The sequence below is a fragment of the Perkinsus marinus genome (assembly GCF_000006405.1).
Source record: "Perkinsus marinus ATCC 50983 genomic scaffold scf_1104296967778, whole genome shotgun sequence".
In the NCBI taxonomy this organism is placed as follows: domain Eukaryota; phylum Perkinsozoa; order Perkinsida; family Perkinsidae; genus Perkinsus; species Perkinsus marinus.
The window spans coordinates 6280-26506 of record NW_003203428.1 but is presented as its reverse complement, the minus strand read 5'-3'; the positions used below and the strand labels follow the sequence as shown (position 1 = coordinate 26506).

The 20227-nt window shown below is 48.0% G+C and overlaps 6 protein-coding genes across 6 annotated transcripts; 4 read left to right on the top strand and 2 right to left on the bottom strand.

The window, feature by feature from the left end:
- Positions 1-273: 273 nt before the first annotated feature.
- On the bottom strand, positions 274-1428 carry Pmar_PMAR009779 (hypothetical protein). Its single transcript, XM_002768616.1, has one exon. It carries the CDS (start codon positions 1397-1399, stop codon positions 677-679), a length of 723 nt encoding a protein of 240 aa, XP_002768662.1. The 5' UTR covers positions 1400-1428; the 3' UTR covers positions 274-676.
- A 5461-nt stretch (positions 1429-6889) lies between these two features.
- Pmar_PMAR009778 (hypothetical protein) lies at positions 6890-7045 on the top strand (the record flags this gene model as incomplete). The annotated part of the gene is made up of 1 exon (XM_002768615.1): positions 6890-7045. The coding sequence occupies one exon, from the start codon at positions 6890-6892 to the stop codon at positions 7043-7045; it is 156 nt and encodes a 51-aa protein (XP_002768661.1).
- Positions 7046-11540: 4495 nt separating this feature from the next.
- On the top strand, positions 11541-11901 carry Pmar_PMAR009777 (hypothetical protein; the record flags this gene model as incomplete). Its single annotated transcript, XM_002768614.1, has 1 exon — positions 11541-11901. A coding segment is annotated over one exon (361 nt), but the record flags the coding sequence as incomplete, so codon positions are not given.
- Positions 11902-12951: 1050 nt separating this feature from the next.
- On the top strand, positions 12952-13219 carry Pmar_PMAR009776 (hypothetical protein; the record flags this gene model as incomplete). The annotated part of the gene is made up of 1 exon (XM_002768613.1): positions 12952-13219. A coding segment is annotated over one exon (268 nt), but the record flags the coding sequence as incomplete, so codon positions are not given.
- A 2690-nt stretch (positions 13220-15909) lies between these two features.
- Pmar_PMAR009775 (hypothetical protein) lies at positions 15910-17196 on the bottom strand (the record flags this gene model as incomplete). The annotated part of the gene is made up of 1 exon (XM_002768612.1): positions 15910-17196. One exon carries the CDS (start codon positions 17194-17196, stop codon positions 15910-15912), a length of 1287 nt encoding a protein of 428 aa, XP_002768658.1.
- Positions 17197-18543: 1347 nt separating this feature from the next.
- On the top strand, positions 18544-18719 carry Pmar_PMAR009774 (hypothetical protein; the record flags this gene model as incomplete). The annotated part of the gene is made up of 1 exon (XM_002768611.1): positions 18544-18719. A coding segment is annotated over one exon (176 nt), but the record flags the coding sequence as incomplete, so codon positions are not given.
- Positions 18720-20227: the final 1508 nt, after the last annotated feature.

The following is a 20227-nucleotide window of genomic DNA, read 5'->3' as shown; positions in this document are numbered from 1 at the left end:
GTATGATCCAGATCGAGAGCACAGCTGAGAGTAACCCGTTGCATAGGCGAGCGCGTCCTAGGCCACTGTTTGCACCATTCTACACTACGTTATCTACGTGGAGGGTAGCATAGCATCTCTTATTGCCGTGAAAATCGCGAAAGTCGTGAAAATCCGAGGTGGTCCAGAAAGTGTCCTCCATATCTGAACGCAACAACATCCACAGTATTCAATGAGAAGAAAACGTACCATATTGCTCTTGTTCAATGATTGATTAACTTGATCCAATGATGATTGAACTTCAATCCAATAACCGGCCACTCAATGGTCATTGAAAGGTGATGATCCCAGCTCAAGTTTTCCTCTTGGGCGCTCCTCGAACTCCAACGGTTGCAAGAGTGTGCTCGTCAAAAATTCGGATAGCGCACAGCAACGCGCAGACCTGCATACAGATGAGCGATAAAAAGCAGGCACCTACGCATGGCATTAACGCGATATTGGGCAGAGATATGGAGAAATGAAAATAAACGGTAAACAGATGGGTACTGTAGTGAAAATGACCCGAAATTTTCGCAGTGTTCAAGACATATGTACGGTGCGTGAGGCACGAGCATCGGAGCAGGGAGACTACCTCACCGACGTCGCTACGTTGGCTAGGCATAGAATCATCATGATTCAATCATGGTGCTGGGTAGATTCACACTATATTCAGATCCCGCAGATCGCCGAAGATCATATACTCGCTGTACTCTTTTAGCTTACGAGAATAGTCACGAAATACGTACGTAATTAAGTAGTACCAGCCACCTTCCACTCTTTTTATGACGATTTCTTGTATGGTGTAAATCTCAGAACTGGGTACGTTGGAGGAGCATTTGTGCATACAAAATAGCCTCAACCCGTCGCTGTTCGCTGTACCAGTTAGCCTATCCCACGAGCTCCAAATGCTCACGTTATTAGGGAGAGTACCAGAGTCGATAGTTGAAACTTGGACACGCACTTCAACAGGCTGTGGACCGTAGATGTTCTTGCCTGGGGCTGGATTCCACCAAAAGTCTCTGGTTTCATCACCGACACTCAGGTGAGCCCAACCATCCGTTCCCACTAGGACATCATGCGTTTCGGTGTCAGGCACGGTGGACAGATTGAGGCTCATATGCAGGCTGCCCCAATGCCCAGGCCTGTTGGTGTTGAGTATGATCCCGGCAACCTCTCTATGAACTCCATCGATTGTATATCCCTTCATGTTGTAAATGCAGGAAGGCGGTAGCATATTATAAATGGCGCTTCCATTCCCTGGACCAGGACCTCCATAACAACCCAGTGGATAGTCAGCAGTAATCTGGAAAGGGATATCAGGTAGTCCCAGGGCTGCTTCCATCACAGTGGCAAGCAAGAGAGAGCCGTAAGCAAGAGGCATCACGAATAAGATTTAACCTGGAGAGTTTGTTGATGGGAATCCAACGATTGTGACGCAGTCGAACGGATACACGTTCCTCTTCACGTCAACTTCACGCCCGCGGCATCATTATCACTACAGAGATTAGGCGTATGACTGAAATAGCGAAGATATGTCAATGCGGAGCATCTCAGCGGTGTTGCTCGGGAAAGAAGAACATTCAGGAGCAGTAAGTAAAATTCCGTAGGATATCATGTGCTCCGTTCATGTTACAACACATTGTGCTGAACACAGGGATTTCAGTATAAATCTTTCTGTATACGGGTAAACTGCATAACTATACTTACTGGCATGCGAGTACAGGCCACAGCTGAGTAGAATCGAGGTAATACATTGACCATAGCTCTGATCAGAGACTCTGATTCAGGGTGGTAGTCGGCCAGTTCTACAAAAAAAACTCAATCCATCACTCACAAGTTGCGCGCTGGAGCGGGTGCCCGCGCGCTAGGATCAAACCGGCATTTGGTGAGCTCTGCGTAGCAGACGTGGCGTTCACACGAGCTAAGCGACAAAAATATGGGCAACAAGCCACACAACTGAACTGAATGAGAACACAATAGCCTGAGTGGTGCGATAAGTCGCACAAATTCAAGCTAGTAAAGCTATTGTGGATAACTACTTAAGACCAAATATATCAAGTGATATACATATTTTTTTGCTCTTATACCTCCCACTACCAAGCTCATCAAAGACTTGCTAGGTGAGACCTCGTCCCCGAGAAGGACCTTACAATTTTGGTAACGCATCTTGAGACTACCGCGGCTACCGCAGTAGACTATCTGGCAAGAGTACATTCACCTCTCATCGACGCTGTTATGACAAGTGTCCCACGGACACTGCTAAAGTGTTGGCTAGGTTGAGACTTGATGTTATCTCGAGGAGGATCAGCCGAGGAATGTATTGAAGCGCAAGCGCGCGAAGTACTTACTCTGAGAGTAATATGGTATCCTATGTTGGCCCTATCGGAAGGAAGGCTCCATCGGGTATAATATCCCAAAGCAGGTTCCTACTAAGCTGAGCTCAGTAAGCTCCAAAGGGATCCTTATATGTATGTCCGTATGAGCGAGCCGCATTTGGCCTTGAATCTTGATGATCCGACCATTATCACCAAGGAGAATCTTGAAAGGGGTAAGCCCGTGAAGTCACCCGACTCAAGTGATCGCGCTTGATCATTGGATCACTGGTTTTACGAGATATGTGTGGCTCTCATGATGATTCTCTCCCCTAGAAGGGAAGTATCGCCTCTCGCAATTTTATCCTATGCGTCTCCGTAGTGAAATTGTCTGAAAACTAAAAGTTTTTTCATATTGCGGCTACATTAGATCAGCAGTATAGGGCTAGAGCATCTGTTTACAGAGTTCGAGGATTGAACTGGGCATCATTCCTTACCGATCCTGGAACTGCTGATCAGTGGGAATCCGCCCTTCTTGTAAGTGCAAGAATAAGGGCTTTCAAGGATGAGTCTTCACCTAAACACCAACGGGATTCGAGAACCGTTGTATGTAAGTATTTTCGGCAAGGCCGATGTTTGCAAAGGGACAAGTGTCGATCCAAACATTCTAGTGAAGAGAATCTCTTCAAGAGATAAAAAGTCCAATGCCGTCAAGTCCTACTTTGATGAATGAGCTCAAAAAGCTTGTCGCAAAAATAGAGATCCTTTGAGCCCCAAAAGGAGCCGTGAAGTAACTTCACCAGAAATCGACAAGTATTCAAAAGTCAAGCGATTTCCCTGTCCCCACAAGTTGTTGGCACCAACTATGCTTTTGGTCTTCTGAGCTAACTAATTTCTTGCGTTAGGGCTACACCAACTGGGAGCACCTACGGAACACCCAGGTGTAAACGATGGTAGTGCTCTAGCCGAAGAACTAGCTATAGATATCGATAAGGTTGGCCTCTTCAACCTTGCTACCTGGACTCGTAAAAACCACTCTCAACAAGTTCAATCTGGTCCACGACTCTCCAAATTTGGCGCAAGAGAAGGGTGGTGAAATCTTTGTCAAAGCTGCCAACGAGTTACCCGATGTCCTATCTGAACTGTACTATCGAGAAGTCCCAGATGCTGAACAGTATCGCTGCTCTCACTTCTAATCCTACGACACTTAGACCAGGGGTATTTGATCTGTTTATGTACATATTCTTTATCGACGATCTATCGATGAATCTGAGAGAGCCGCAATAGGTGAAAGGCTCACCAAAGGAAGTCCACTGGGAATTCTAAATTCTATTCCCCACTCCAAATACTGGCCTGTTTCATCGAAGATCGAAGTCGACAACAATGCCAGAGCTGTCTATCACAACTATACTAGTGTACGCTTCAACGAATTAATGGCTACCCAGAAGATCCTTCAGGAGGTGGAGGCGGGTAACATGATATTACTCGATATTATCGAGTAATATCATGTTACCCGTTGTCGATATTATCGAGTCGATAATTGCGATGTCGCAAAGAGGAGTTTTTGTCCCCATGGCAATGGTTGAGAAGTCTAACTGCACCTCTCGCTGCTCGATCTAGGGAGCCAAAGCACTATCGAATAATAGAAGATTATAGAGGAAGTCTTCCAATAAGAGAGTATCCTTCAATTAAACTACTTGCCTACCAAAATTACAGGACGTCCTTCCTATAGCTTCCCGTCTCGTCGGAGGAGGGGGACTGTCATTCATGCCCTTGGCTTAGATATTGCCGGAGTATTTCGCTACATACCTGTGTCTCCATATAAAGCTGCTTACTGAATGCCCGGACCTCTCAGGGGGCAGAGCAACAGCTCGTTTCCCCATTGGACTCAAAAGTAGTCCATTTCTTTGCCAGACCAAGCGGGATGGCATTCCGACTCATAAAAGCCACCGTAACTCTAATACTATTATGGCTGGTCTACGGCTCCCGATTTCAGCTCATGAGACCACCACCCACCAGAACCGGATTAAATATATTGGTTATATGCTGCACTCCAATTTCCCAATCCGGGTGAGCTCATTGACAAAAACCACAGAGTAATGGAGGACCTTCAGAAGTCTGAGTAAGCAACTTCACAACTTTCTGAGTGATGTCGAAAACACTTGCGGTAAACTCATCTGAACATGTGGCCTATTACCTCAGGAGGGATCTTGCGAGGATCTTCCTCAACTGACAAGCACTGCGATGTATACCAACCCCCTCTACTCTTCAGCCACTCTCTACCATCTGTCTTGGAGTAAGACTCTAATCTAATACTCAATAATGACGTGGTGTTGAGGTCCAGAGTCTCCAAGACTAAACATTCTCCACTGTACGCTGCAAGGGAGTTTAAACGGTATATATAGAGAGACTTCACCCCATTTCTTTGTCTCTAGCCGTTTAAGTGCGATTTATTTTGGATAGCATACGTAGCAGCCCAACAAAGGTTGAGCACGCACTAGCCTGTGAAAATGCAACACAATAGGATCTCTAAGAGAAGTTCTCTTAGAGAACTGGTGGCTGCCACCCTGATCAGGATCACCCTGATCCTGAGGTTCTCTTAGAGAACCCAACTCGCCAGAAATGATCAACAAGCATCGACTCGGGTAATCCGCGTAGAAGCGACATTGGCTGTGAATTCGAGTGGAGCAAAGGGATGAAGAAACGTCAAGGTGGAGAGCGTGAGGTTCTACAAGGAAGCACCTTGAAGGTAACCCTCCCAGAGTCTGTAGCTACTTGACGTTAAGGTTCGTAAGCACCAAAAGGGTCAAGAGTGCCCTTATGGAATCACCTCACGTGAAAAGCGAAATTGGTTTATTCCAAGCAATAGCTGTTATCCTAAGCATATATTGTCGAGCTAGGCGCCAAATTGGTTTATTCCAAGAACTAGCTGCTATCTTAAGCATATGTTGTCGAGCTAAGCATACCTTGCAGTTACAAGCACCTTCTTGTGCTGGGAATGGCAAGCTTAAGCTGCTTCGGGTTGCCCGTTAATCGATTTCAAAATACGAAACACAATCCTGTTATGATCAAAAATTTCCTCAGAAAAGCTACAGCAGCGTCCACTCGAAACACTAAAACCATCCGAGGACTTGCATGTTGCCCTGATCATATTGCTGGGTTGTAGGTGATTACCTCATTTCTTCTTCTGGGGGTGATACCAATTCTAGCGCCGTGCTTGAAGCACAGCTCCGTCGCACCCATCACTGTTTTTATCTTCATAGCGGGGTTGCTGGTAAGGAAGCTGGTGGTATCACTACAGTGGTAGCGGTTTTAGCTCGGTTAATCCGTGAGTCTTCGATCCTCGGTTGAGCATCTTTGCACGAGATGCTACTTGACGCATTCTGTGAGTGATGGATGTAGCTGGAAAGCAAGACACCGAATTCAGACTAGAATACAGGGAAACTTCTCTGAGACAGAATGGAGTATGATCCAGATCGAGAGCACAGCTGAAAGTAACCAGTTGCATAGGCGAGCGCGACCTAGGCCACTGTTTGCACCATTCTACACTACGTTATCTACGTGGAGGGTAGCATAGCATCTCTTATTGCCGTGAAAATGCGAAAGTCGTGAAAATCCGAGGCGGTCCAGAAAGTGTCCTCCATATCTGAACGCAACAACATCCACAGTATTCAATGAGAAGAAAACGTACCATATTGCTCTTGTTCAATGATTGATTAACTTGATCCAATGATGATTGAACTTCAATCCAATAACCGGCCACTGAATGGTCATTGAAAGGTGATGATCCCAGCTAAAGCTTCCCTCTGGGGCGCCCCTCGAGCTCCAATGAGGGTTGCAAGAGTGTGCTCGTCAAAAAGTCGGATAGCGCACAGCAACGCGCAGACCTGCATACAGATGAGCGATAAAAAGCAGGCACCTACGCATGGCATTAACGCGATATTGGGCAGAGATATGGAGAAATGAAAATAAACGGTAAACAGATGGGTACTGTAGTGAAAATGACCCGAAATCCTCGCAGTGTTCAAGACATATGTACGGTGCGTGAGGCACCAGCATCGGAGCAGGGAGACTACCTCACCGACGTCGCCAGGTTGGCTAGGCATAGAATCATCATGATTCAATCATGGTGCTGGGTAGATTCACACTATATTCACGTCCTGCAGAGTGCCCCAGATCACATTCTTGATGTAATCTTTTATGTCACCAGAATAGTCACGAAATACGTACGTAACGAAGTAGTACCAGCCACCTTTCACCCTTTTTATGACGATTTCTTGTATGGTGTAAATCTCAGAATTGGGTACGTTGGAGGAGCATTTGTGCATACAAAATTGCCTCAACCCGTCGCTGTTCGCTGTACCATTTAGTCTGTCCCACGAGCTCCAAATTCTCACGTTATTGGGGAGAGTACCAGAGTCGATAGTTGAAACTTGGACACCCACTTCAACAGGCTGTGGACCGTAGATGTTCTTGCCTGGGGCTGGATTCCACCAAAAGTCTCTGGTTTCATCACCGACACTCAGGTGAGCCCAACCATCCGTTCCCACTAGGACATCATGCGTTTCGGTGTCAGGCACGGTAGACAGATTGAGGCTCATATGCAGGCTGCCCCAATGCCCAGGCCTGTTGGTGTTAAGTATGATCCCGGCAACCTCTCTATGAACTCCATCGATTGTATATCCCTTCATGTTGTAAATGCAGGAAGGCGGTAGCATATTGTAAATGGCGCTTCCATTCCCTGGACCAGGACCTCCATAACAACCCAGTGGATAGTCAGCAGTAATCTGGAACGGGATATCAGGTAGTCCCAGGGCTGCTTCCATCACAGTGGCAAGCAAGAGAGAGCCGTAAGCAAGAGGCATCACGAATAAGATTTAACCTGGAGAGTTTGTTGATGGGAATCCAACGATTGTGACGCAGTCGAACGGATACACGTTCCTCTTCACGTCAACTTCACGCCCGCGGCATCATTATCACTACAGAGATTAGGCGTATGACTGAAATAGCGAAGATATGTCAATGCGGAGCATCTCAGCGGTGTTGCTCGGGAAAGAAGAACATTCAGGAGCAGTAAGTAAAATTCCGTAGGATATCATGTGCTCCGTTCATGTTACAACACATTGTGCTGAACACAGGGATTTCAGTATAAATCTTTCTGTATACGGGTAAACTGCATAATTATACTTACTGGCATGCGAGTACAGGCCACAGCTGAGTAGAATCGAGGTAATACATTGACCATGGCTCTGATCAGAGACTCTGATTCAGGGTGGTAGTCGGCCAGTTCTACAAAAAAAACTCAATCCATCACTCACAAGTTGCGCGCTGGAGCGGGTGCCCGCGCGCTAGGATCAAACCGGCATTTGGTGAGCTCTGCGTAGCAGACGTGGCGTTCAAACGAGCTAAGCGACAAAAATATGGGCAACAAGCCACACAACTGAATTGAACGAAAGCACAATAGCTGAGTGGTGCGATAAGTCGCACAAATTCGAGCTAGTAAAGCTGTTGTGGATAATATTAAGACCAAAGATATCATTAGTGATATACATATTTTTCAAGCTCCTATACTTCCGACTACCAAGCTCATCAAGGACTTGCTAGGTGAGACCTCGTCTCCGAGGAGGCCCTTACAATCTTGGTAACGCATATTGAGACTACCGCGGCTTACCGCAGTAGACTATCTGGCAAGAGTACATTCGCCTCTCATCGACGCTGTCATTGACAAGTCGCCCACTGACACAGCTAAAGTGTTGGTAAGGTTGAGACTCAATGAATTCAGTGTTAACACTGAATATTGAGAAGTTGCAAGAGTGCAAGATTTTTGTGCATCATTTCAGCACGCAAGATCAGTGTCTCTTTTTAGCCTAGCTAAGTCAAGCTTGGTTAGAAAATTGAGTTCAGTAGACTCTAACTCTATCGCATCCATCGTCCGGTTGCGTTGTGTTTCCCATATTCGGTGAGCAAGGTATCGACTACACTCTGTTCAACGAATTTTCTATCGAGATGCTACCTCAAGAAGATCCTTCTCGAAGGTCAATCGACAGACCTCTACGTCCTAGCCAGAACGGCCCTGGCAAGCTAGTCCGAAGTAATTCTGACCCTGGACTATGTATTGCTGGCTCTCTTGGTGTTCGGCAAGTGCATGGTAAGGTGGACGGTTTTGGTGGACCCCCAATTCAACAACCACATGGTGAGGTTAATGGTTCTGCCAGAACCATTAACCAGAACCGTTCTGGTGTACTTTCACTTCAACGATCACTGGGTCAAGCAGATGACGACGGTGAACCTAGTATTCCTATCCGTGGCGTTGGAGGTCCTCAAGGGTTGCTACGGCGCTCTTCTCGACTGGCGGGTGCTCCAACTGAGTTAATCAGTCTACCAGATGCACGACGTAGGAGCAAACCTATGAACCCTGGTCGTTTGCAGTATCATCCGACCGTCCCCTATCCAGAGGAGGAGCCATTGAATTTTGACTCCCCAACCGTTCGTGATGTGCTTCCCCAACAATGAGAGTTATCTAAACATCAGACAACTGAGCAATCCGTTGATCCCGTTAAGTGTATTGTTGGTGACCCCCTGCCCGTTCCTATCGGTAAGGTTCAGATTCCACAAGGCCAACGTGCTGTGCTGAATAATGGTTTGCTTTCGACAAGACCTCAGGCGAGGATTGCACCCTCTCAGTATCCGCAACCCGAAGTCCAAGAGGGAGATTGTTCTTATTTTCAACGTCGAACTCAGATCAGAGATGTTGTAGATTGTAACAGACGGGCATCAACATCGCCATGTGGCCAAGACCGAAGTTCAAGATTCTCTGATTGGATCTCGGATAGTGAATGGGTGCAGCTCAGGGAGGCTTCTGACCATCTTGGACAAGCCTGGCGAAAGGCAGGTCGTAAACTATTTGACGATAATGAGGCTTCACCCCCTCCATCGACAACCCTGCGTGAATGGGAGAAGTTTTGTTATGCTGAATGGACGGCACCGAATGCACCAGATGCGGTCCGAGCATTCATGTCAGCCGTTATTTCCCCAGACTTGAGTGCTGATATAAAGAAGGCTCTTGGTCGACACAGGTTGTCTGGTGATCAGCTTCGCTCACGGTACTTCTACACTGAGCTCTACGACTTTGCGACCAAGCATTTGGCCGACAATAAAGGCAGACTCCTCAAGGCAGCTCTACCGGTAAACCGAAGACATGTTAGAGATGTTTCCAGAAAGGGCATGTAGCCAAGGATTGTCGTAGCGAACAGCCCAGAAGAGTTGAACTTCGGTGCCGGTGCGGGAGTGGGAGTCTCCCACTGGGAGACACTCGGTAGCCGAGTGTACTGTGAGAGCTAGCGAGTTGAGATGTGAGAGATGCAACAATTTGTCGACGTTATCTAAGCAAGCCCCCCATAGATCGGGAGTATGCCCCTACTCTTGGGAAGTTATCCATGAGGCCGAAAGAAGAACATTGCCACCAAGCTCAGCTAATATTGCCAATATTGATGGGTGTTCTCTGACCGATGACGATCTTCCAGAGCTCGAGATTTTCGCCTTGGCTACTACTGATGATGAACAACATACTTGGTTTATTCAACCACGAACGCCGATTTTGGTTGGCGTCCCTCAGAGCACTGTTAATGCTTCTGTCTTAGCACTCTGGGACTCTGGAGCGTCGGCCAACTTTGTGCGAATTGACGTCTTGGAGGCATTGGCAGCCAAGGCGGGCAAGGAGTTCTCGAGGCCTCCCTCTCGATCACGAACCGTATGTGCAACCTTAGCGGATAACAAGACCAAGATCGAGCTACTGGGAGTATGTTCGGTTACCGTTACATCCCCCAAGACGTCCGCTGTCATCCGTGCTCATGTTACGACGAAGCTGGCTCATCCTTTGGTTATTGGCGTCCCTGGACTTTCGGCCCTCGGGGCTAGCCTACGGTTTGATACAACTGGCGACATCCACATTACTACAGGGCATGTCCTGGAGGACCCTCCTAAGGTGTCTTCAAGACTTGAGGATCCATCGAGGGGAGCCTTATGTGATAGGGCAACTACAGTTGCTGTGCGCTGTGAACCCTCTCGTGGTACAAATGGGGTGTCAACCATTCCATCTATCTGTTCATTGACGGGGAGATCATCGGGCAGACAGCGGACTATCTGCCAGCAATATTTTGTCATTGACTCTTCTGAGTGCGCCGGTACCACACCCGAAGCTTTTGGGGTCGAGTTGACGGCCCCAAGTTCAACCCCATCTTCTCGGAAGTCTAGTCTGTCGAACTGGCAGATTTGTGGCTGACTTTAGAATGCACGGTTCACATACAGTGGTGGGAAACGGCTTTTGTGTGGCAGTAAAGCGAGCATGTCGTTCTCTCCGAGGCAAGTCCCACGAAGAACGGTGTCAGATTAATCTTGCGATTGATACTCTGATCAATTCTGGGTATGTGAGCTACATGTATCTGCGCTCGACGAGTGAACCCCCATCCAAGAGACTCCTGGGCCGGCTGTACCAGGAGAATCCTAGGATCGTTGGCACTTATTTGGAAGCAGACAACTACTTCATGAATAATCTGCCGATATTCATACCAGCCCAGTCCGTTTTCCGATCAAGTCCGACAACTCCGTGCAGGATTGTCTTTGATGCTAGAGTGGTGAACCGGTGTTTGATGACACCGACAGTCACTAGGTGGAGTGTATCACGTTACTTGACTCGGATGAGTGTCAGACCAATCGTCTGCTTCGCTGACATCAAGGCCGCCTTTAATCAAGATTTGTGGACTGGTGAGACGGCTTCGACGTGTGCCTCGGTTTTGTTCAAAGCCCCTACCGCAGAGAATCCCCAACCGTCGCCAATTCTGATTTTATGGGTGTCTATGGCATTTGGATTAGCTCCTAGTCCGGGCTGCCTCGAGCTTAGTACTGCGATGATGGCCATTGAAGGACAGCGACTTGGTAGGCTCCTCAGGGTGCCAGTTGACTACCTGCAGTCGGAGTGCCAATGTGATGTGCCACAAATCTATAGTACAGCGGTTTATGATTATGCCAGACCCATCCTGATGTCAGCCTTTGATACTACTGATACATCAAAGGCCGCTCGACTAGCTGGGGCTATATGCTGGGATGACTATGTGGATAACTGGCAGTACCCTGGTTATCATATATGGCAAGTATGTTGGAGTCGTGCGATTATGTCGTCGACGGCAAATTTCCATGGGTTCGACTTCTCAGACATAAAGGAGAATCAGTCGTGGTCGCCAAAGCCAGGGTCTACCGCTCTCGGATATGGGTTTACTGAGAACGATTGTCTCCTTCCTGCGTTCAATGGTATCTCTCTGGCAGAGGATGGTCGTGTGACCAAACGCGACGTGAGCAAGTGTCTCTCTTCCTTCTATGACCCTCTTGGTAAATACTTAGAAGTAAGTATGGCTGCCCGTATGCTATGGAGGAAGGTGGTGATTACCGTCAACGACAAGTACAAAGGTGTCGTTCCCGAACAGTCTTACCAATGTATCGTCCCGGCCAACCTTGTTCAAGAGATCAACTCTTGGGTGGACCATGTGAAGGGTCTCGCAGATTCCCCGGTACCCCGGTTTGTACCTATTCAACCGGGTCCTTTTCTATGTTCGAATCCTGAGAATCATATCTCAGTAGTGATATCATGCGACGCCTCCGGTAGTGGCTGGAGTGTTGACGTCAGAACAAGGTTGAATAGTCTTCCTCTGAGTCCGAGATTGGAAGCTCGTGGTGGGCTATTTCCTTTGGGCAAGACTGTTGATGACTATGTCTCTACTACCCCCCAGAAAGAACTACATGCTTTGGTTCAAGCGGCTCAGGAAGCCAAACACTTGAGCGATTTGGATGATTGGTGTATGAGGAAACCGGTGTCGGTAGTGCTGCTAACAGATAGTCTGATTAATGTCCAACGACTGCGATGGTTGGGCTCTCAGACTGAAGAGGAAGCCCTTATCAAGATCGGCAAGCGTGGGAAACACTTGCTGAGCAAGTTTGATATTCAACGACTTGTACGGATCCGTGAACTTCTGCTCCGCCTACCGGTAGAAGCGAGGGTTGTGTATGTACCTTCAGCGCTAAATCCGGCAGACCCAAGTTCGAGAGGACTCCTCTGTACTCCAAGTCCACACTCTCCAAGCCTACTTGAGCTTATGTTGGACAACCTCGGGTTAAGGCCGTGCTATGAGCCTCGAGAAATGGAAGGGGACGCTACATATGATGAGTGCTATCTAAATCATTTTGGAGCATCTATGGGTAGTTCTGAGCATTGTCCAGAAGGTTTGGTCCCGATCGATCTATCTCTGAATGCAATATCCCCTCGGGTAGGCCCTCTATCCGTACCACTCCCTGAAGCTGAAGAAGATGGACTGCCAACACCCTCGGACGAGGAGGTTGAACAACTCGACAGCCTAATCGAGATGTCGATTGGGATGGACCCGGTTCTCAATGCGGTTCGATGTTTCTTGAGAAACAGCACTGTCATGGCACCGTTCTCCTTTGAGCGATCAGGCGATTATCGGTTGAGTATGAATTGGAGCCGGACACGGGCTACCTATTTAGAGTGGTACTACAGCGTCCAGATGGAGCTACGATTCGCCAGAGAGCTATTGGACGGAGTATGCGACAGCTGTCGTACAAGATTGTTGCCGATATGCATATTAAATTTACACATCTGGGGTCTTCACAGCTGATCAAGAAGGTTAAGGAGCGATATCATTTCCGAGATCTTCAGAAGATTGTACGCCGTTGTGTGCGTTCCTGTCGTGCATGTATTAAAGCTAATGCGGTGAGGAGCTTCAACTCGGGGGGAGGCCAGCGGCATGTGAAGGACTTACTCCCCTTTCAAGTCCTGGGCGTCGACATTTATTTGCCATATCTCAAAGATGGCACTTCTCGTGGTACTGGTCCTTATTCGGGCTCTCTGGTTGTTACCTGCCTTGGTTCTGGATTCCAGCGTCTAGTACTCCTTAAAGGCCCTATAACTGCCAAGAGTGTATGCTCGGCTCTCAGCAACTTATTTAACAATAGTCTGTGGCACAGACTGGGCCACAGACTCTGTGGCCCTGTATCATACTTAGTGATAGCGCACGGTGCTTTACGTCGGTGGAAATGAGGAAGTGGGCTAATCTACACAACGTTGTTCATTTGTGTATTCCCCCTTATGCGGCAAGCCTCTCTCGTTGGGAGAGAAGTCACCGAGAGGTCACCAAGGCATTACGATCCTGTGCATGTGATCCGCAGTTCTATGGTGGACGGCCGTGGTATGAGATCCTCCCGGAGGTCATTTCAAAACTGAATGAGCTCCCCTTTTCGGACGATTGCTGGCTCAATCCTAAAATGTTGGTTTACGGGTTCTATAATCCTAACTCCTATTATGGCGACAATGTATCGTTGGATCACCTTTGTGATAGGCTGTGTTCGACGCAATCGATAGATAGTATCAAGAAGATTCGTGCCGATTCCCAGTCTAACCATAAACTCAGGTTAGTTGATTACTTGAGACATTGGAGTGCCTATCGGGAAGCCTCGAGGTCTCGAGTCCTTACTTCTCATGGACGGCCCTGTGATTTGGTTAAGGGTGATCTGTGTTACCATCTTATTGACAACCCAAAGACCAAACTGGCTTCCCGAGTCCTAGGACCCTATAAAGTTGAGTCCTTTGAACCCGGGAAATCTACTGCTACTATCATGGGTTTTGATGGGTCGACTACCAGGGCTTGGGTGGTTAACCTGGTACGCGTTCCTTCTAATGATATATTTAAGAGTGATCCAGAGCAAGTCCCTTCTCCCGGTATGAATGTCTCGACCCCCTCTCCTACCAATGATGGTGTGCCTCTCATTGCTCCTGATCTTTCAACTACTCCTGCCGATGATGGTATTCCCAGAAGTGATCCCAGAACGGTCTCCTCTACGACGAGGATCATCACTGATCCTATAACTGAGACGACGGCGGCTCGCTACCTGAATCGTCTACCTTATGAATGGGATCTTAAAGACCTACCCCCGCTGATGGTGCTCCCTCCTCCTATGCAGCTTCCAAGGTGAAGAAGCATGAGTATGAGATATATAGGATTGTGTATACAAATAATTCATCACTGATTTATTTTCATTCATTTCCTTCTGTACTCCTTTGCGGCGGGAGAATTCAGTGTTAACACTGAATATTGAGGAGTTGCAAGAGTGCAAGATTTTTGTGCATCATTTCAGCACGCAAGATCAGTGTCCCTTTTTAGCCTAGCTAAGTCAAGCTTTGTTAGAAAACTGCACGTGAGTTCAGTAGACTCTAACTCTATCGCATCCATCGTCCGGTTGCGTTGTGTTTCCCATATTCGGTGAGCAAGGTATCGACTACACTCTGTTCAACGAATTAATGCTATCATCGAAGAGGCTCAGGCCGCCTGAGTCAGGCGACGAATGTATTGAAGCGCAAACGCGCAGAGTATTACTCTGAGAGTAATATGGTTTCGTATGTTGGCCCTATCGGAAGGGAGGCTCCATCGGGTATAATACCCCAAACCAGGTTCCTACTAAGCTGAGCTTAGTAAGCTCCAGAGGGAACCTTATATGTATGTCCGTATGACCGAGCCTCACTTGGCCTTGTATGTTGATGATCCGACCATTACCACCAAAGAGAATCTTGAAAGTGGGAAGTCCGTCAAGTCACTTGACTCACTGAGTCAAGTGACTTGACGGACTTAGTCCGCGCGCTCACTCCGGACTGAGTCCGTAAGTGTTCAAGAATGACCAGCTATGCGCATCAACTGTAATCGCGTATTAATGTGTGCTCGCGTCGTTATATTATATACGGCGCGGGGTGGTTTGTAATTATAACGCGATCACAGTATCTGCTTCTCTTGATGTCTTGTCACATCTCAGTGTGGCGTCGTGTGGCGCTGAGTGAGCTAAATTGTCCCTCTAGCGCTAGGCGTTGATTATGCTCTTTGTAATTGTAAGTTTGAGTAAGTATTAGCATTCGTTGGTAGCATTAGCATCTACCTCAAGTGCCTATATATCTATGTCGAACCAGAGTAGCGTTCTCAGTGAAGTGAGTGATCACAGATCTGTTTATGTACATATTCTCTATCGATGAATCTGAGAGAGCCGCAATAGCCTATTGCCAGTAGGTGAAATGCTCACCGAAGGTAAGTCCACTGGGAATTCTAAATTCTATTTCTCTCTCCTGAAGGATAGAGTAACTCTCATCTGACCTTCTTTCAAGCCTATAAGTTCGGACACACCGTGTGCTATGAATCGGAAGTCGAATTATACTCACATACTTGACATACGAGCCGCGGTGAAAACGTACATCAACAGCCTCAAGCAGTGGGAGAAACGATGGAGAGGCTGGGATGCATGTTCGGATTCCTCGGCTCGAGAGTTTCCCCTGTTAGATCCGTAGTTGACAACGCAACCTCAGAGAGGACCGGATTGAAGGAGTCTAATTAATACAACCGAATCGACCATTAGGGTCGACGGTTTCGGATACGCATGCGGATATCTTGGCGAGCGATGATGGCAAAAATATATAAAATGCGAGCAATATATCAATCGTCATATACAATGTCATCATACACAACACGCCCCCCTACGGTGAGATGTCACCGTCATCGAACAAAGGGGACCAGTTCTCAGTTTCAAGGTCCAGCCATTCTTCTGGATCACCATTAGACCAGCGCACCAGAACCTCCATCAAGCCCGACTGATCAACCACCTGACCTTCATACCACTCGCCTTGTCCAGAAGCGTCAATAACCCACACTCGAAGCCGTAGATCGATAAGACTGGGACCCTGCTCGCGAGTAGTGTAGTCTGTAGGATGTCGAGATAAAGGAACCACATTGTAGCAATGCTCCTTAGTGCGGGCTCCAGTAGGGTGTACGACCTCCACACGGTTGTTAATGCGCTGTACGACGTGGGCGATGACGAAAGGCTGAGCGAGCTTGCGAGGAGTAGGGACATAGACCAGAACCGTACGACCGGGATCCAGATCACCGTAACCAGCACGCAGTCGTGGGCAAACATCCGCATTGGTCTTCTTGATACGCGACCAGACCTCGGAAAGATAAACTTGCCTAGTCTGCCGACAGATTCGGTAGGGCAACTGGGGAACCTCAACCTTGATGACCGCCGAAGCACCAAGAGTTCGGACATGGCCGTAGGCTAGAAGATCTGGGCATAAGTAGCGCAACTCCGGACCACACACGATATACCCCCCTAACGGCATGGTATTGTGAGTAAGAGCAACTCGATCATAGAGAGTTTCTCGGTCGATAGGGGACAGTAACCTCACACGGCCAGCGCTGTTGCGGGTGATGTTGCGAAGGTAGTTCAACATAGAGCGATGGTGACGCTCATGGCTACCGGTCCAGGGAGCAGGACGAGGCAGTAGTCGCACCTCAGCAGAAAGCTTAGTCCAAGAGCTCTCTCTGAACTCGCGACTACGGAAGTAGGATGCACAGTCGACCCATAAAATCTTCATACCACCAGTGATCGCCTGGATGCGCATCAGGGTAGAGACCACATTGGCCGTCGACTCAACACCAGAGGGTAGATCGCGCCATATACAATGCCTCGTAAACCGGCACTGAACACTGACGGCTTTAATGCCCTCACCAAGCGCAATCACATCGGCAGTGGCGAAGGTATAAGGAGGATACTTGGACATCTCTTCGGCGGTAAGCTCGCCATCGCCATAGCCGGGAGGGGAATGCCATCCTCGAACAGCATAGGCCAGGCGGCAGGCGATACAGCAACTGATGACATCGCGGGCCGCACTGACAACTGCAGAAAGATGGAAGTGATTGACAGCAGCAAGGGTACTGTAGCGAAACTCCCGCTCGGTAACACAACTGTCCGGGACAGCCTGTCCCATCTCCTCCGACACCCCACGTTGATACGTGGATAGTAACACAATCGCTGTCCCCTTATGAGGAAATCCCTCATGAAGGGATTGGACGATCGATTTCCGCTATTGTGTCGCTCTGTCTCTTTAACTTCTCTCACCCTTAACTCACTAATCTTCTACTAACTACTACTTCCACTACAACCCTATGTCTAGTACTCAGTCGTCAATTAACGGGGAAGGAGCTGCGACCATTACTACAAATGGTGCATCATCCGAGAATCACAACGATTCTAACCCCGATGGTGGCTATGAAGGCCTCGACCTTCAGAGTCTTAGCCACCCTGAGTCCCCCGTGACTCAATTCGCGGCTCCCCCGGATAGTTCTGAGTTTGAACTTGACGACGAACCCTTGCATGGCCCAGGGCCTCAAGGGGAAGAAGAGCTGGATAGCCCTTTGCATAACAACCTCTCCGGTGGATATCCTCCGAGTCCCTCTGGTACTTCGTTAACTGAGAACCCGGTTAGAGCTGCCCTCGGCTTACTGATCAAAGAGACCCCTGTCTCTACTTCCCACTCTATCGGCCTCGACGAGTTCTCTGTTCCTGCTCTCAGGCAACTGACAGCATGTGAACTGATAGAAAGAGTCATCGGGCTTGGCTCTAGTGCCTCACAGATCCTGTATGGTGGTGAGAAGCCCTTGATAGCCTTCGTATCTCCTATCGGCACCTCCTTAGGAACGTCGATCGTGAGCTTTCTCGTTGAGTGGGGGTTGTATCCACATAAGGATTGCGCCTCAGGGCTCAGCGACCAGCCAAGCTGGAAGAACTTATCCTCCGGCCCCTTCGATTACCGAGGTTATATCAGGGCTTTCAAAACAGCATCTATTCATCCATCACTACAACTTTTGGTATGGGTCCATGTCTTACCCAAGTCTATCACTAATGCCTTGAGGGATCGTGTCCTTAGCTTCCTAGAGGTTAATGGACCAGGTCTCGACTTATCTACTGGCGCCTACGGGCCTTCTTGCGAAGCCTCGGTATTCAATTGTCGCAGAGGCCTCCTTGCTTGGGGTTGCATTAATAATACTGATGTGAATCAATCTGGAGCAGCTTTCCTCAGATGGTCTGCCTCTCTTAATTCGGTCAATGACTGGATCTTCCAGGAGGTCACTACACAGTTCGCAGCATGGGAAGAAACCGACGCTATTTATTGCCTACGCCAGTATGCCTGCTGCGAACGTCGCCATAAACGGTGGACGTGGACAGACTCCGTGGATGAAGAAAGTCGGCTCTACAGCCTTCTCTCTGAAGCTCACAAAGTCCACATACCTTGGTGTGTCAGGAGGTCTCTCCTGGTAGCTCTCGTGCAGAGCAGACCACGTGCTGAGAAGAGCGACCTCGCCTTCAGCAACCTCATTTCGGAGCTCATGGAGGCTCCAGAATACCCAACCTTTCTGAACGCTTTGTCGATTGCGGCTAAGAAGGCTCAGGCAGAATCTGTTGATAACTTCCTGGGGACACATCCTCCTAAGAGGAAGAGTTCCACTGAAGGTGCAGCAGCCAACCAAACTCCAGCCAAAAAGCCCAGAGAAACAGCCACTAGAAGTGATTCCAGAAAGACTTACTCAGGCAGCTGGAATTACAAGGCTGACTACAACTACTATGGTAACAAAAACAAGCCCTATTGGAGTAACAATTATAACAAGAACTATTGGTATGGAAACAAGGCGTGGCATTCCAAGAAGTACCACGCTTCCACTGTTGCTGAGACGACCAATAAGAAGCACCAGAATCCCACTAACGATTCTTCTACCACTACTGTTACTAACTTGACTTCTAACTATTTACAAGGAGAGTTTGTCTTGTCAATTAGCGACAGTGAGCATGAAATACTGGTGAAACCAGGAGTGGTGAGTAACCCTCGGGTGTGTAACCCTACGAAATGTAACATAGGCTTTGACACATTGGCTGCAGTTAACTGCATCACTTCAGCTGCAGCACAACAAGCTAACCTAAGCCGCAAAAACAAAAACGAACCACAACATCTCAGTGGTATCGGATCCACACTAGTCACAGCATATGTCGATGCCACCGTCAGCTATAATGGACATACTGCAACGATTCCGCTTGATATCGTAGATTCTCTACCTTGTAATATAGACATCGTAATCAGTTTCGCAGACCTCTCTAGGTTCGGAATTACTATTCACCAGAGTTGCTCAACAGCAACGAACTGTGGCGGTCCGGCAGCCACTGAGTCCCAACAGATAAACGCATGTAAAACATTCATGCAGGACTTGGCAAATACTGAGGACAGTTGGCACGCATTGCCGGGTGCTAAAAATTACCGTTCACGGCTCAGAAGAACTACAGAACAGGATAAATTGGACACTCCCAACCAAATTTATGTATACGAAATAGATTGGCAAGATCCACTTGCACAAAATCACCGAAAACATAAGGTCAGAGATTATTCTACCGCTTTGCTCAAAGACTTGACCCCAGCTCAGCGAAAGAGCTTCGAAGATGAACTTCAAATGTATTTAGATAAAGGTTGGTGGAATAAACCTAATGACTCAACAACAAACCAATCTAGCGAATTCGACTACCCACCAGCGGTGACTTTCCCTGTATGTCAAGGCGATTACAAGACAACTAAAGTTCGGCCATGCTCAGATGGGCGTGAGATGAACTCCTACCTTCCCAAAGGAGGATACAACGGCCATAGCATACAAGATATAGTCGACATCGTCCGATGTAGATGGAGATCAAGCTACAAAATGATCTTCATGGATCTCTCCAAAGCTTTCTATCGTTGTAGATTACGACGCGGACGTAAAGTCAAGATAATCAGCATGGGCCAATCATTTGAATCAGATCGTGTGCTATTTGGGGGGACATATGGCCCTGCCGCTCTCAATGGTGCTGTACTCATTCTCCTTAATGCGATTTTCTCTGCCCTTACGGGTCACACAGTGAACGCGAAGTCAACCAGGGAGTTCCTATCATTGGTAGACGGACTAAGCGTCATGGTTTACTATGATGACTTCTGTGTCTTC

Excerpts from the sequence above, each read along its gene's own strand:
- Pmar_PMAR009779 (XM_002768616.1), bottom strand. The coding sequence starts at position 1,399 with ATGCCTCTTGCTTACGGCTCTCTCTTGCTTGCCACTGTGATGGAAGCA.